Source organism: Miniopterus natalensis, chromosome 15 (assembly GCF_054644295.1).
Source record: "Miniopterus natalensis isolate mMinNat1 chromosome 15, mMinNat1.hap1, whole genome shotgun sequence".
NCBI lineage: Eukaryota > Metazoa > Chordata > Mammalia > Chiroptera > Miniopteridae > Miniopterus > Miniopterus natalensis.
The window spans coordinates 1,558,097-1,570,374 of NC_142095.1; the positions used below are offsets into that span (position 1 = coordinate 1,558,097).

General features: G+C 58.4%; 1 protein-coding gene across 1 annotated transcript in view; it reads left to right on the plus strand.

The window, feature by feature from the left end:
• CNTN4 (contactin 4) overlaps positions 1 to 11,340 on the plus strand; it is a 371,545-nt gene extending 360,205 nt beyond the window's left edge. Inside the window, exons 17-24 of the mRNA XM_087824678.1 lie at positions 2,212 to 2,361; positions 3,521 to 3,591; positions 4,786 to 5,020; positions 5,849 to 5,961; positions 7,169 to 7,355; positions 7,761 to 7,873; positions 8,700 to 8,868; positions 11,162 to 11,340. Of these exons, the coding sequence (XP_087680804.1) occupies positions 2,212 to 2,361; positions 3,521 to 3,591; positions 4,786 to 5,020; positions 5,849 to 5,961; positions 7,169 to 7,355; positions 7,761 to 7,873; positions 8,700 to 8,868; positions 11,162 to 11,262 (1,139 nt within the window). The 3' untranslated portion in view covers positions 11,263 to 11,340. The remainder of the gene's footprint in view (positions 1 to 2,211; positions 2,362 to 3,520; positions 3,592 to 4,785; positions 5,021 to 5,848; positions 5,962 to 7,168; positions 7,356 to 7,760; positions 7,874 to 8,699; positions 8,869 to 11,161) is intronic.
• Positions 11,341 to 12,278: the final 938 nt, after the last annotated feature.

Consider the following 12,278-nt stretch of genomic DNA (forward strand, 5'->3'; position numbering starts at 1 on the left):
AAAGGAGTGAAAATTAAGTGAGCGATCAGCTGTTGAAGTGTGTGTACGTTTTTTGGAACACTCTGTATTTAATGTATTTCTTCTCCATATCCGCTCACTTCTGTTCGTTTTTTAACGCATCCTAAGCAATAACATCTGCGAAATGACAGGTCTGTGGTGTTGGTCCTATTTCCCCTTAGCACACAGTTGAAAGTACATTAGTTATAAAGATGAAAGGCACCCACCTGTGTGCCCCCTCAGTCACCTGGCACGGCCCGCGGTGCACTTGGGGAAGCAGAGGCCCCGGCTGGCACACAGCCGGGCTTCGGGGTGTGTGTGCCCTGCTCGAGAGAGGCCAGTAGCCAGGGACTGGCCGGGGCCTCTGGACTCCCCGCCTGTTTTTTTCAGATGTATAAATTTGGGCATGAAGAGCTGTGAGATGTGGTTACGTTAAAAAATACGTGAATCGGCCGTTCCATGGCTGACCCTGTTTTGTTATTTTATTCAGGTTTCACTTGGGGGGAAATGGACAAACCAGTAGCTATTGCCAGCGAGGCACACCCGCCGAGCCCCCGAGGGTGGGCTGCGTGGCCGCAGTGTTTGAGGGAGAGATACACGAGCGCTGGGTCCGGGCTTACGCAGCTCAGGAGCGAGTCGATTTTCACAGCCTCTTTCCCCCACTTCAACTTACACAGCTGCAGAAATGGGTGCTGTGCTTGCCGCTGAATCGCTGCCTTCCCCGAGCCCCGGGCCGGTCAGGGAGGGACGGGAGAGCCTGGGGAGAGGGGCTCTGGTCCCGGCCGCAGAGCTCAGCCCGGGGCCTGGGGAGAGGGGCTCTGGTCCTGGCCGCAGAGCTCGGCCCGGGGCCTGGCGCCCGGCACGCCGCTGCTCAGGGCACAGGAGGGTTGTCTGCGTGCGGAAGAGAAGCGGTTGTGAAACTTTGTTGCAAATAGGGAGCGAGGCGCAAGTGCATGGGGAGGGGGAGGGGAGCAGCGGGGGGGGGGGGGGGGAGCAGGGGGAGCAGGAGGGGGAGGGGGAGCAGAAGGGGAGCAGAAGGGGGAGGGGAGGGGGAGCAGCGGGGGGGAGCAGGGGGAGCAGAAGGGGGAGGGGCGGGGGGCAAGAGGGGGGAGCAGGAGGGGGAGCAGGGGGAGAAGAAGGGGGAGGGGGAGAAGCAGGGGGAGGGGAGCAGGAGGGGAGGAGGGGGAGCAGCAGGGGGAGCGGGAGGAGGGGGGTGTTGACGATGGTTTCAAATGAACTCGGGCGTGTGGAGCACTTGCTGGGAGCCCTGTGCTCCGCTGGTTGCTCCCCTTGGGCTTTCTCAGGCCGCGGGGCTCATAGTGTCCCCGGCCTTCTTTCGCGGTGAGGAGACCAGGGCATGGGGAGGTTCTGCAGCTCGCCCAAGGTCAGTAGGCTGCCAAGTGCAGGTTCAGGGTTAGAATCCGGGGGGTCTGGCTCCAGAGCCCCCGCTTCACCTTTGGACCGTCGCTCTGTGTCCGTGTGGCCCCATGAGGCCTCATCACCAGCACAGTGGCCTCCAGCTTGTCACCGGCCACCTCCCTTCGAACGTCCTGGTTCCGATGGGAAACATTCATGGGAATCCATTTGAAACTCAGAAGTTGTTCGGGGAGCGTGGGAGCCACGCGCAGAGCTTCCTGCTGCGGCGCCGAGCCAGGGCCCACGCCCTGTGAGGGAGCCCGTCCTTCTCCACGGTCCGCCAGGGGCACACGGATGGCCCCTCCTCCCTGACGCCCATCCTGTGTGTTCCCCACGGGCGGTGGCCTCTGTGTTCACGGACCCCTCAGACGTGCTAATTCAGCCCTCGGGCGGGGGCGCCATGAATGCGGATCAGTCAGGCTCATTGCTACAAGCCGTAGAGCTTGGCCCCCCGCAGGCAGGCAGGGATGCAGACCCAGTGTGACCTTGGGTGACCTTGGTGGGGTACCTTTCCTCATTTATGAAATGCAGGTGGTCACTTTCCCCCACTCGCAGGGCGGTTGTGAGAATTGAACAACCCGCCCTTCCCTGTGCAGTCTGTGCTGAAGCGCCTCGTGACAGCGACGACAGTCACGTAGCTCTGAGCCCTGAAGACTGTCTTCCGTGGTGTCCCCTGCGGGTGTCTGAGTCCTGGGATTAGCTCCCTGGAGCGGCTGTTTGGGTGCGACCCTCCGATCCCCCACAGCGCCCTGAGCCCAGCCCCGTGGGGGTGACAGAGGGTGTCGCCGTGTCTTTCAGTCCCCGACGTCGTCGACGGGAGCACGTTCACGGCCGCCGTGGTGGGCTTGAACCCCTGGGTCGAATATGAATTCCGCACAGTGGCGGCCAACGCCATTGGGATCGGGGAGCCCAGCCTGCCCTCTGAGAAGCGGAGGACAGAGGAGGCCCGTGAGTAGCCCCTGGCGCAGATGGTCCCGTAGGGCTCTGACTTCTCCCGGCCTCTGTGAGACACCCACCCCCGGGTTAGAATGACCAGAAAGCAGGCCCAGCCCGGCCGCCGTGGCTCAGCGGTTGAGCGTCGACCTAGGACCCAGGAGATCGGGGTTCGATTCCCGGTCAGGGCACAGGCCTGAGTTGCGGGCTGGATCCCCGGTCGGGGGCGTGCAGGAGGCAGCCCATCAATGACTCTCATCATTGATGTTTCTATCTCTCTCTCCCTTCCTCTCTCTGAAATCAATAAAGACATATTTAAAAAAAAAGAAAGAAAGAAAGAAAGGCCCAGGGCGTGGGACACCCAGCAGTGAGTTTCAGCCACAGCTCAGTCCCCCCTCTTCACCACGTCCTGTGCAGGGGACATGCGCTGTGCTGGGGTCTCTCCAGCCAGAGCTCTCCCTTCGTCCGTCCATTTGTCACCACAACCCTCCTGCCCGGAGTCTTTCATTCACTCGAGATAATATAGCTAATCCCCAACCCCCATGCCTTTCCCCCTTCGCACTGAGTTGACTCCTCTCAGCAGTCCCGAGGAGGGAGCCAGCGTAATTTCCGCTTTTACAGAGAAAGGTGGGGATCACAGAGGTTAAGCACAGCGCCCGGGGCAGCCTCTGCCTGCCACCTCCCTCAACTCCCAGCTCACGCTCACCTTCCCCCGGGAGCCGCTCCCCCGCCCCCCGGAGCAGCCCCCTCCGCGGGCGCCAGGCACGCTCCCTTCCGTCCGTCCGGGCTGTCCCCGTAGACCTCGAGCTGTGCCTGTCGTGTGTGTACCACCCCGAGGTTAACAAATGCCTCCCCGAGCCTTAGCACCAGACCTCAGTTCTTTCCTCACCCCACGGGACCCCGGCCTCCGGGGATGGGGCGCAGCCAGAGGTCAGCTGTGTCAGATACCCCTGTACCTGTTGAGGGGAAACAGGCAGCTTGTCCCATTTCCGTGGCGCGTTTCGCTTCCTCCAGGTGATGCTTCGGGCCCCTTGACCACAGTTTCTGATCTCAAAAGACAGGTGTGTGTGCACCGCACAGTGTTTGTTGGCAGTGAGTCACCTCGGCCAGGCACCTCCCGGGCCCTCGCTTGCCTTTGCCCCCTGGCGTGACCTGTGTTTTGTCTCCCACACAGTCCCCGAGGTCACCCCGGCCAACGTCAGTGGTGGTGGAGGCAGCAAGTCCGAGCTGGTCATAACCTGGGAGGTAAGTGAATCAGCACAGGAACAGGCATTAGTCGGCCGTTGAATGTTTTTCTCTTTGGAAACATCGCCTGGGAAGGTCCCACCCGGTTCTCACAGCTGAAGCCCGTTTGCGTGCAAACCCCCCTCGTAGCTCACGGCCCCAGGACGAGACGAGACGGCGCTTGCCCTTCAGTTGTTGAGTGAGGTTTTAGTTCGATTCATCCAGGGAAAAAGCCATGACAACACAGGCAAGACGCGTGCATGTTAAATAAGCCCGGTTCTCGGAAACCGTTTTCCCTCCTTCCCGGCTGCCGCCTGGCCTGTGGACAAACCGCCAGCAGGACACCCGGTCAGTGTGGACGAGCGATTTCCCCGGGGTCAGCCTTGCCGCTGGAGCCTCCTTTACAGGGCATCTTTTTCCTTTTCTTAATCTTCACCGAGGGTGTGTTTTAGAGACAGGAAGGGACGGGGGGGACATCGATGTGAGAGGCGCATCCATCGGTGCCTCCGTAGCATTCGCCCTGCCCAGGGACCAAACCCGAGACCTAGGCATGTGGCCCGATGGGGAATCGAACCCGCTCCCTTCTGGTGTACGGGATGGTGCTCAGCCAGCTGAGCCCCCCGGCCAGGGCTGTGCGGTGACTTTTAAACAACCTGGAGGAAGGTTAATCACTAATTTACTAAAAATCGATTTTGAGAGAGGAGGTGGGAGCTTTCGAAAGGGACCTCAGTGTTTTGAAGGGTTCTCCCTGAAATCTCTCCCTGAACCCGAGCCCCGGCCCTGAAGGTCGCTCAGAGCCCCCCGCCCACCCCGCAGTCGGGAGCGGGCAGGTCTCGCCGGCGAGGCGAGGGGCTCCCGCGGCGCCGTCTCTGTCCTGGTTGGCGCTGGACGAGAATTTGTCGTAGGTGGTACGTGTTGGCGTCACTGGGCTCCAGATCCACCACCCAAGGTCTCTCACGGTCACTTCCAGCTGTTCAGAACTGGGTCTGAGCCGGGCTGCCCACCGCAGGCGCCCGCTGAGGTTTTAACCCCCTCCGGACGTCATGAGTGCCTAAGGCAGACGCAGGGCCGGCCCCAGCCCTGAGACCGCAAAGCCCAGAGGAAGGCAGGCGGGAGGAGCTCGAGCAGGAGTGTCGGCTTGCGGGGGTGGCTGGAACACCCGAATCCAGCCGCTTGACTTTGGAACCCCCTCCTGACGACCTCCCTTCCTTCCAGACGGTGCCCGAGGAGCTGCAGAACGGACGGGGCTTCGGGTACGTGGTGGCCTTCCGGCCCCACGGCACGGCGACCTGGATGCTGACGGTGCTGGCCTCGGCCGATGCCTGCCGATACGTGTTCCGGAACGAGAGCGTGCGCCCCTTCTCCCCCTTCGAGGTCCGAGTGGGCGTCTACAACAACAAGGGGGAGGGCCCCTTCAGCCCCGTCTTGGTGGTGTACTCCGCGGAGGAAGGTAGGCCCCGCGGCGCTGGAGCCTGAGGGCGGGACGCGAATCGGTGTCGCCCTGCTCCCTCGTGCCAGAGGCACAGCCTGGTTTGGGAAAAGGGTAGTGTGACCATGGTGGGTTGTCCACCACCGGTCTCTTAGAAACACAGCACGTCCACTGTGGGTGAAGCCGGCGGCCTCGATAAAAACCGCAGGTTCCGTAGACAGCCTCCGCGTCGATGGGCACGTTAGCGTTACCGGCAACAGCGTTCTGTTCTGCCCTGGCCTATGCGCTCAGTGGTTAGAGCGTCGGTCTGTGCACCGAAGGGTCACAGGTTCAGAAACACTGAAATTTGGGGAACAGTCTTGGTCTAGACGCTTCTGTGCAGCCCCAGCTGTTGGGACCCTGACGCATGAATGACTCGTCTCAGGTCACACGGTTCGCTGTGTGGAACTGAGCCGTCCCCGGCTGGTCCGAGTCTCGGTCCAGTCAGTTGACCGTCCTGTTTGCTTCCTCTGTCATAGTCGTAGCCCAGGGACCAGGACTCACTAGGACAGGTGTTACTGAGAAGGGCGTGTGCTAAAGGAATCGCCGACTTTGGAACTCGGTGCCTAAGCTTCAGTCGTCCCGGGTGCCGTTCCTCCCGCTTACCCCGATTGAGCACCCAGAGGCCCAGGCCGCGTGTCCTCTCCCCACCCCTCCCGCTGTCAGTCACGGCTCCGGTGCAATGAGGGTTTGCATTGCACCCCCTGAGGGCAATTCTGTAGCCTCAGCTTCCCGCTGACCACCCTGCCGAATCCAGGGCCTGTCCTCACGCAGCTGATGGAGTAACAGCTTTTCCACCCTCACCTGCAGAGCCGACCAAACCGCCGGCCAACCTCTTTGCCAGGAGCCTTTCTGCCACCGACGTTGAGGTTTTCTGGGCCTCCCCCAAAGAGAAGAACAGAGGACGGATACAAGGCTACGAGGTCAGCAGGAGATGGGGCTGGGGCTGGGGTTTGGGAAAGAGCCTCTCCCCTCCAGCGAGGCCCCCGAGACACACTCCCACGCAGAGGCCTTCGTCTGGGGGGCCTGGCTTCTAATGGAGCTTTAGTGGAGCAGGAGGATGCTCCCGCCCCTGTGAGACAGCCTCTCCGGGGAGCATTCAGAGATGTGTTTCAAACTACAGGGTGTCCCCCCAAAAATGTGCACACACTTTCACAGCTGATAACTCACTTAATTTTCACTCCTTTTCAGATTTTACTGATTAGAAATAATGGGTGAAGCCAGACTAAGCTTTGAACAAAGAAAATTTATCCTGAAGTGCCACTCGACTTTTTTTATGGGGACACATAAAAGATAAAGTTTATGGCACAAAACGAGCAACAGTTGGCGCATTGAGGGCACAGGTGCCACCTGAAATGATCCCTGACGTTGGCGATTCCACTGCTTCCCGTTATCGGCAGGGCCTGGACCAGAGCGGTCACTGGTTTGAAAACAGGCGTCGACAAAAATACTATCCATTTCTGTAGATTCTTTTAAATGTTGAAAACGAGCTGTGTGTTAATAAACACTGACCTTATAGCCATTCAGTGCGTACACATTTTTGGGGACACCCTGTATACGCAGGCCTGAGCGTTTATAAGACGCTTGGCGGGATGAGCTTAGATTCCGACACCCCCAGGGTCACTCAGGCTCAAAACAAAGGTAGAGAAACAGGGAGAAAGAGCCAGCGTTGCACCGATTCACCTTCTCACCGCAGGCTTCAGGGCAGAAGGGGCCCTCCCCGCCGTGGGCAGCCCCCCGGCGCCCTTGGCTCTAAAAGCTGTCCCTGTGGGTCGAAATTCACTTTGTCAAAAGAATCTGTGTTAAAAGACATATTACCTGGCCAAGGCCGGTGTGCCCAGCGGTTAGAGTGGTGGCCCGTGGACGGGAGGGTCTCAGGTTTGATTCCAGGTCAACGGCACGTACCTCGGTTGTGGGTTCGAGCCCCGGTCAGGGCATGTATGGGAAGCAGCCGATGGATGTTTCCCTCTCCCTTCCTCTCTCTGAATCAGTAAACGCATCCCTGGTGTGGGCAAAATAGATGCATTCTACTGGCGGAGTTAATCTTCTGCATGTTTTACTGGACGGCCAGGCCATGGGAATGTCGCCGATGGGTGTGATTTCCAGGGCCTCCTTTTCTTACTTTGTCAGGTTAAATACTGGAGGCATGGTGACAAGGAGGAAAACGCTAGGAAAATACGGACTTTCGGAAATCAGACGTCCGCGAAGATCACCGACCTGCGGGGCAGTGCGCTCTACCACCTCGCGGTCCAGGCGTACAACACGGCGGGGACGGGCCCCTCCAGCGCCACCGTCAACGTGACCACCAGGAAGCCGCGTAAGAGCCGCCCTGCCCAGGGTGCTCCAGGGAGTCACCCCCACCCCGGGCTCACCCCCATCCCGCCTCCCGCCATCGTCCGCGTATGGACTGTCACTAGCGCCCAGCTCCCTCAGCCTCCTGTGGGGCGTCTCTCGACCGCGCAGAACCCGCTGCTCGGGGGACGGGAGGACAAGTCCTTTCTCCTCACTGGGCGGGGCCACTCCTCTCAGCTCCAGACGTGAGGCGAGCAGCCGAGTCTGTCCGTCTGTGTTGCTGTGTGTCGTCGAGTTTCAGGGGCCTTGAAGACACCTATTAGTTCAGCCGCCCATTAAATTGCCTCCACTCGTGGGTTCCAGTGAGAGAGATTCCTGGGAACCCATTGAGACCTAACAGCCTGTGACCTCCCGTATCTCGTTTTTCTAGCACCCAGTCAGCCCCCCGGGAACGTCATGTGGAATTCATCGGACTCCAAGATCACCCTGAACTGGGACCAGGTGAAGGCTCTGGAAAACGAGTCGGACGTGAGGGGCTACAAGGTGGGTCGTCGCCTGTCTGCAAAGGCCAGCGGTGGGGACGGTCTCTTCCCACGAAGCACAGGGGCCGGGCCCCACTGCCCCTGAGCACTCTCTCCCAGACTCTCTAGGAACCTCTGCCCCCTGCGTGTTGGCCTGAGTTTGGTGAATGGCCTGTGGCCACCGGGCAGAGCAAGCAGTGCCAGGTCAGGGGACAGGCTCTCAGGAGAGCTGGGTCTCACAGCTCCGTGCAGGACCCCTGCCGTCCCTGACACGGGCTCATCCGATGAGCCACCAATCCAGACCCACACCTGGCGGCTGGGGGACAAGGGGAGCCAGGGCTCAGGAGGGGCCGGGTGCAAGCCTCAGACACTTCCCTAGTGACAGCAACTGCCCCCTGGCATCCTCTTCTCTACGTAGCTCATAAAGGGGTCCCAGGGAGGACGGGGTGCCACCCTGGCCTTTCGGAGACCCTGCCCGGGTGCTGAGGTGTCCCCTCTCCAAGGATTCACGGTCCTAGGAACTCACACCCCTGCATCATCAAAGAGGAAGTCACCTTCCCAGGGGTGTTCACGGAGCCTTCCCAAGGTGACAGGAGGCCACACAGCAAGATGGCGGCCTCACGCCCCCCACCCCACGCCCCCCGGCTGCCGCCTCCTTTAAGCTCTCCCCACAGGAACGGGTGCTGCGGACAGGCCCGTCTGCACTTGAGCCTTCCAGATGCCTGCGGGCAGCCTGACAGCCTGCGTGTCCCCGCGCATCACGGGCACCCAGCAGGGAGACGAGGCACTGCAGCATCGGCTGCCTCCGTGAGGACAGCAGGTGACACCTGTCCCTTCCGCTCGAGCAGGTCTTGTACCGATGGAGCAGGCAGAGCCGCACGTCTGTCATCGAAACCAACCAGACGTCGGTGGAGCTCTCTCTGCCTCTGGACGAAGATTACATCATAGAAATCAAGCCCGTGAGCGACGGGGGCGACGGCAGTGCCAGCGAGCAGATCCGAATCCCAAAGATAACAAGTGAGGACGTCCCCCTGCTCCCCCGGCTCTCCCCGCGCCTGCTCCCCGGGGCCCCGCAGGGAGGGGGGCTCGGAGGGACCCAGCCCCAGGAAAGCCCGTCACAGCACCGCCCCGCCCTGACCGCCGACGTTTCGTGCAAAAGGCAGTCTGACCAGTGTTGACCGATTTAACCTGTAACCCATCAGGGCATCGGCAACGCAGCCAGAATCGGTCACGCGGCTGCACCCGTGTGGCCGCGTCTCCAGTAGCCCCAAAGCTCGGCTCAGACAGTTCAAAGTGGGACTCGCTCGGCAGGACAAGCAGAGGTTTTCAGCTGGAGCTGTTGGTCTCTAGGGACACAGTGCAGTCCAGTGTCTTTGGCTGAAGTCATTGGAGCCTGACACTATTAATTTCAATGTGTGTGTGTAACGTGAACATTAATGCACGTGTCTGCCTAGAGCCGAGACCATCTTTGTTTACAGAGTGTGGAACAGTGTGAGAAACGGGGGCACACGCAGGTTTACAGCTGTGAGTGCATGAAACACGGTTTACTCTCTGTGTAACAATAAATAGTTATTATTTATTAACTATTTCAGTATTTTCCGTACAAACAACTATAAACCTACTTTTGCCTCACCGTTTCATTCTTGAGCAGATACACTCATTCCTGTTTTCCAATGCTTTGCTTGCAAATAATCTCAGCAGCATATTTATGGTTTTAGTTGAGTGATCACATTTATTTGAAAAAAACAAAAACAGAATAGGCAGAGACAGAAATCAGAGTCGTGGCTGGCAGGGATTGGCCGGCGGTGAGAATTGTGGCTTAATGGGCACTGGGTTTCCGTTTGCGATCATGAGAAAGTTCTGGGACTACCTTCTCGTTCCAGTTGCTAGATATGTCAGCGTAGTCTTCCCTGGCCTTTGGGTTTAATAAGAGGTTCAAAAAGGCTGGAGGTAGGGATTTTCAGGCCATCAGCGGAGGGACGATATTTTCAACCGTGGACAAGATCCTCTCCCACAGTGTCCTGAGTTTCATTCCCTCTGTAGAGCATCCATCGTATTATTTCCCAGGCGTGGACAGGCCCTGCGTGTCCGACACCAGTTTACAGCAAAGCGTCCACTAAGCAGGCGTCACTGCGCCTGTACGCTGGGTGGCTGTCATCAGAGGGGCGCGCGTCCGCGGGCGGCTGCACCCTCTGCGTCCTTCCCCTCCCCTGGGATCGATCGGCGTTGCCGGTGTTCAGGGCAGAGCAGGAGGGAGGCGGGACACCCGGGCTCCTCCCAGCGGGCTCCGAGCTCAGGAGGGATTCCCAGTTTCCAGGTGGAGGCTGGGTTACGGCATCTCTTTTGCCTGCGAACACTAAGGGCACCTTTGTCTCGTAAAAACCTGAGGAGTCCTGGGTTCCACACCTCGCTACGCCACGGGCTCTAACTTCTGCTCCAGGGGAGCCAGGGGAGCCAGGGTTATGGGGAGATAGAAGAGTAATCTCCAGGCCACAGAACGCAGAGAGGTCGGGGTTTGCCTTAGGGGTTAGTTTATCTCACGTTGCTCAAATCTGACTTCACCCCTTCTTATCGCAAGGACTCCTTTTTATTAGGCCGACTGGTGGTTCTTGGTTGAATCTGTTACAGAAACATGTTTGAGGCAGTTACATTGGTGTAATTATTAGATGGTAACGTTGTAACTGAGCAAAGCAGGGCATCCTTCCTCCAGAGACTCCGCTGTGCGGGCCGAAGGTCTCGAAATCCTGAAGGAAGCCCGGGTGATAGTTGGTCACCTCTCACTACGGAAAATGTAAGACCTATAGGGAAAAGTTTTAAAAAGGTTGAGTTTGGGGCTGTTGTTGTTGTTAAAAGGGGGATATATTTAGACGGACATGGGTGTGAATCTCAATTCAGTTAATTACGACTCTTGACCTTAGCCCAGCCACCTTCCCTCTCCGGCCCGTGCCCACACCTGTCAGATGTCGGGAGCTGCTGGGGCTTTTGTAAGAACTGCCAGAGCGCCCTGCGCCCCGCAGAGAGGCAGCGCTCGGAAGGAAGCCGCAGCCTTCATATGCGCATGGCTGATACGTCCCAGCTCTCCGTAATGTCAGGGTTCATTCTCCTGTGGGACGGCCTCATTTTACAGAAGCTTAAGTGGAGGCCCAGAGATGTCCCTGACCCGCTCCCAGCTTCACAGCGGGACGGTCCCAGAGCTGGCGTTGACGTAGGCGGGGGTTCCTCCCGGCGGAATCCGCCTGTCCTCCCGCGGCCTCGCTTCCCGAGGCGGCCAGGAGGGCGGCGCCGTGGTGACCGCGTTCTCTCCCCGCAGATGCCTACGCCCGCGGCGCGGGGCCCTCCACCTCCAACGCCTGCGCGCTCTCGGCGCTCAGCACGATCGTGTTCTCGCTCACAGCCAGGTCCAGCTTATGACGAACGGCGCCCGGGACTCGCTGTCCGCGGGATAAGCGACTTCCAGCTCGTTGCTTTGAAGACACCCAGGACTAAGTAATGTCGCTGTCCGAGCACATCTTATTCCTGGGGAGAAATGTTCTGCTTCTTTAGGAACGGCATTATCCAGGACTTCCTCAAGGCGGGTCTCCCTTTGTCCGCGGGGTCCCAGGAAACTCCGAAATGCACTGAAGACATCCGTAACGCGATGTTACCAAAGCAGTTTACATATGTCCTTATATGCATATTTTTTATTATATATTTAGTGTTTTATAGAATTTTTTAAAGTTAACATGAAATGTAGATATTGATTTTTTCCCCCGGCTATGAAATGCAGTGGGCACCGCAATCATGCAACTATCGTTTGGAAATATTTCCCTTAGAGACAGAGTTTGAAACTCGCCTCGCTCAGTCAGTCGCAAGTTGCCTGTGCGGCGTCACCGGATGGAGTGGCGGGCGGCCGGGCCTGCCCGGGACTCCCGGCTGCTGGCTGTGCGGGACTCTCCGGACGCCTCACGCGTTGGACCAGGTCCCCTGGCGTGTACAATGTTTTTCCGCTCTGTTGTGAATTTCCTTGTTCGGCACAACTCGCGATGGTTTCGGGAATGGCTGCAATTTCAAAACCTAAGCTCACTGCCCGAGAGGTCCCTTGTGCAATATTCTCGCTCTCAACCTAGCATGGACCGTAAGACTCTCCGCTCTCCTGAGTTAGTTGTCTCCGCAGTAACCTGATCTCAGACGTGACATCTGACGTTGCATATCCTGTAGTAACATAGTGACACAGACCAAAAGTTACTATAGTCAAGTCTTTCAGATGCTAAGAGATCATTTCACTATCTTTCAATGTATATGTTTGAATGTACGTTTTTTAAACAAAGGTAATTCTCTCTTCGCGGATTCATAATTTCTTTCCAGAATTTCTTATATAGAATACGTGTATCTCTAATAATAGAGCCCCCCTTTGGAGTCAGACTCACGGCTGGAGTTCGGCAGACTTC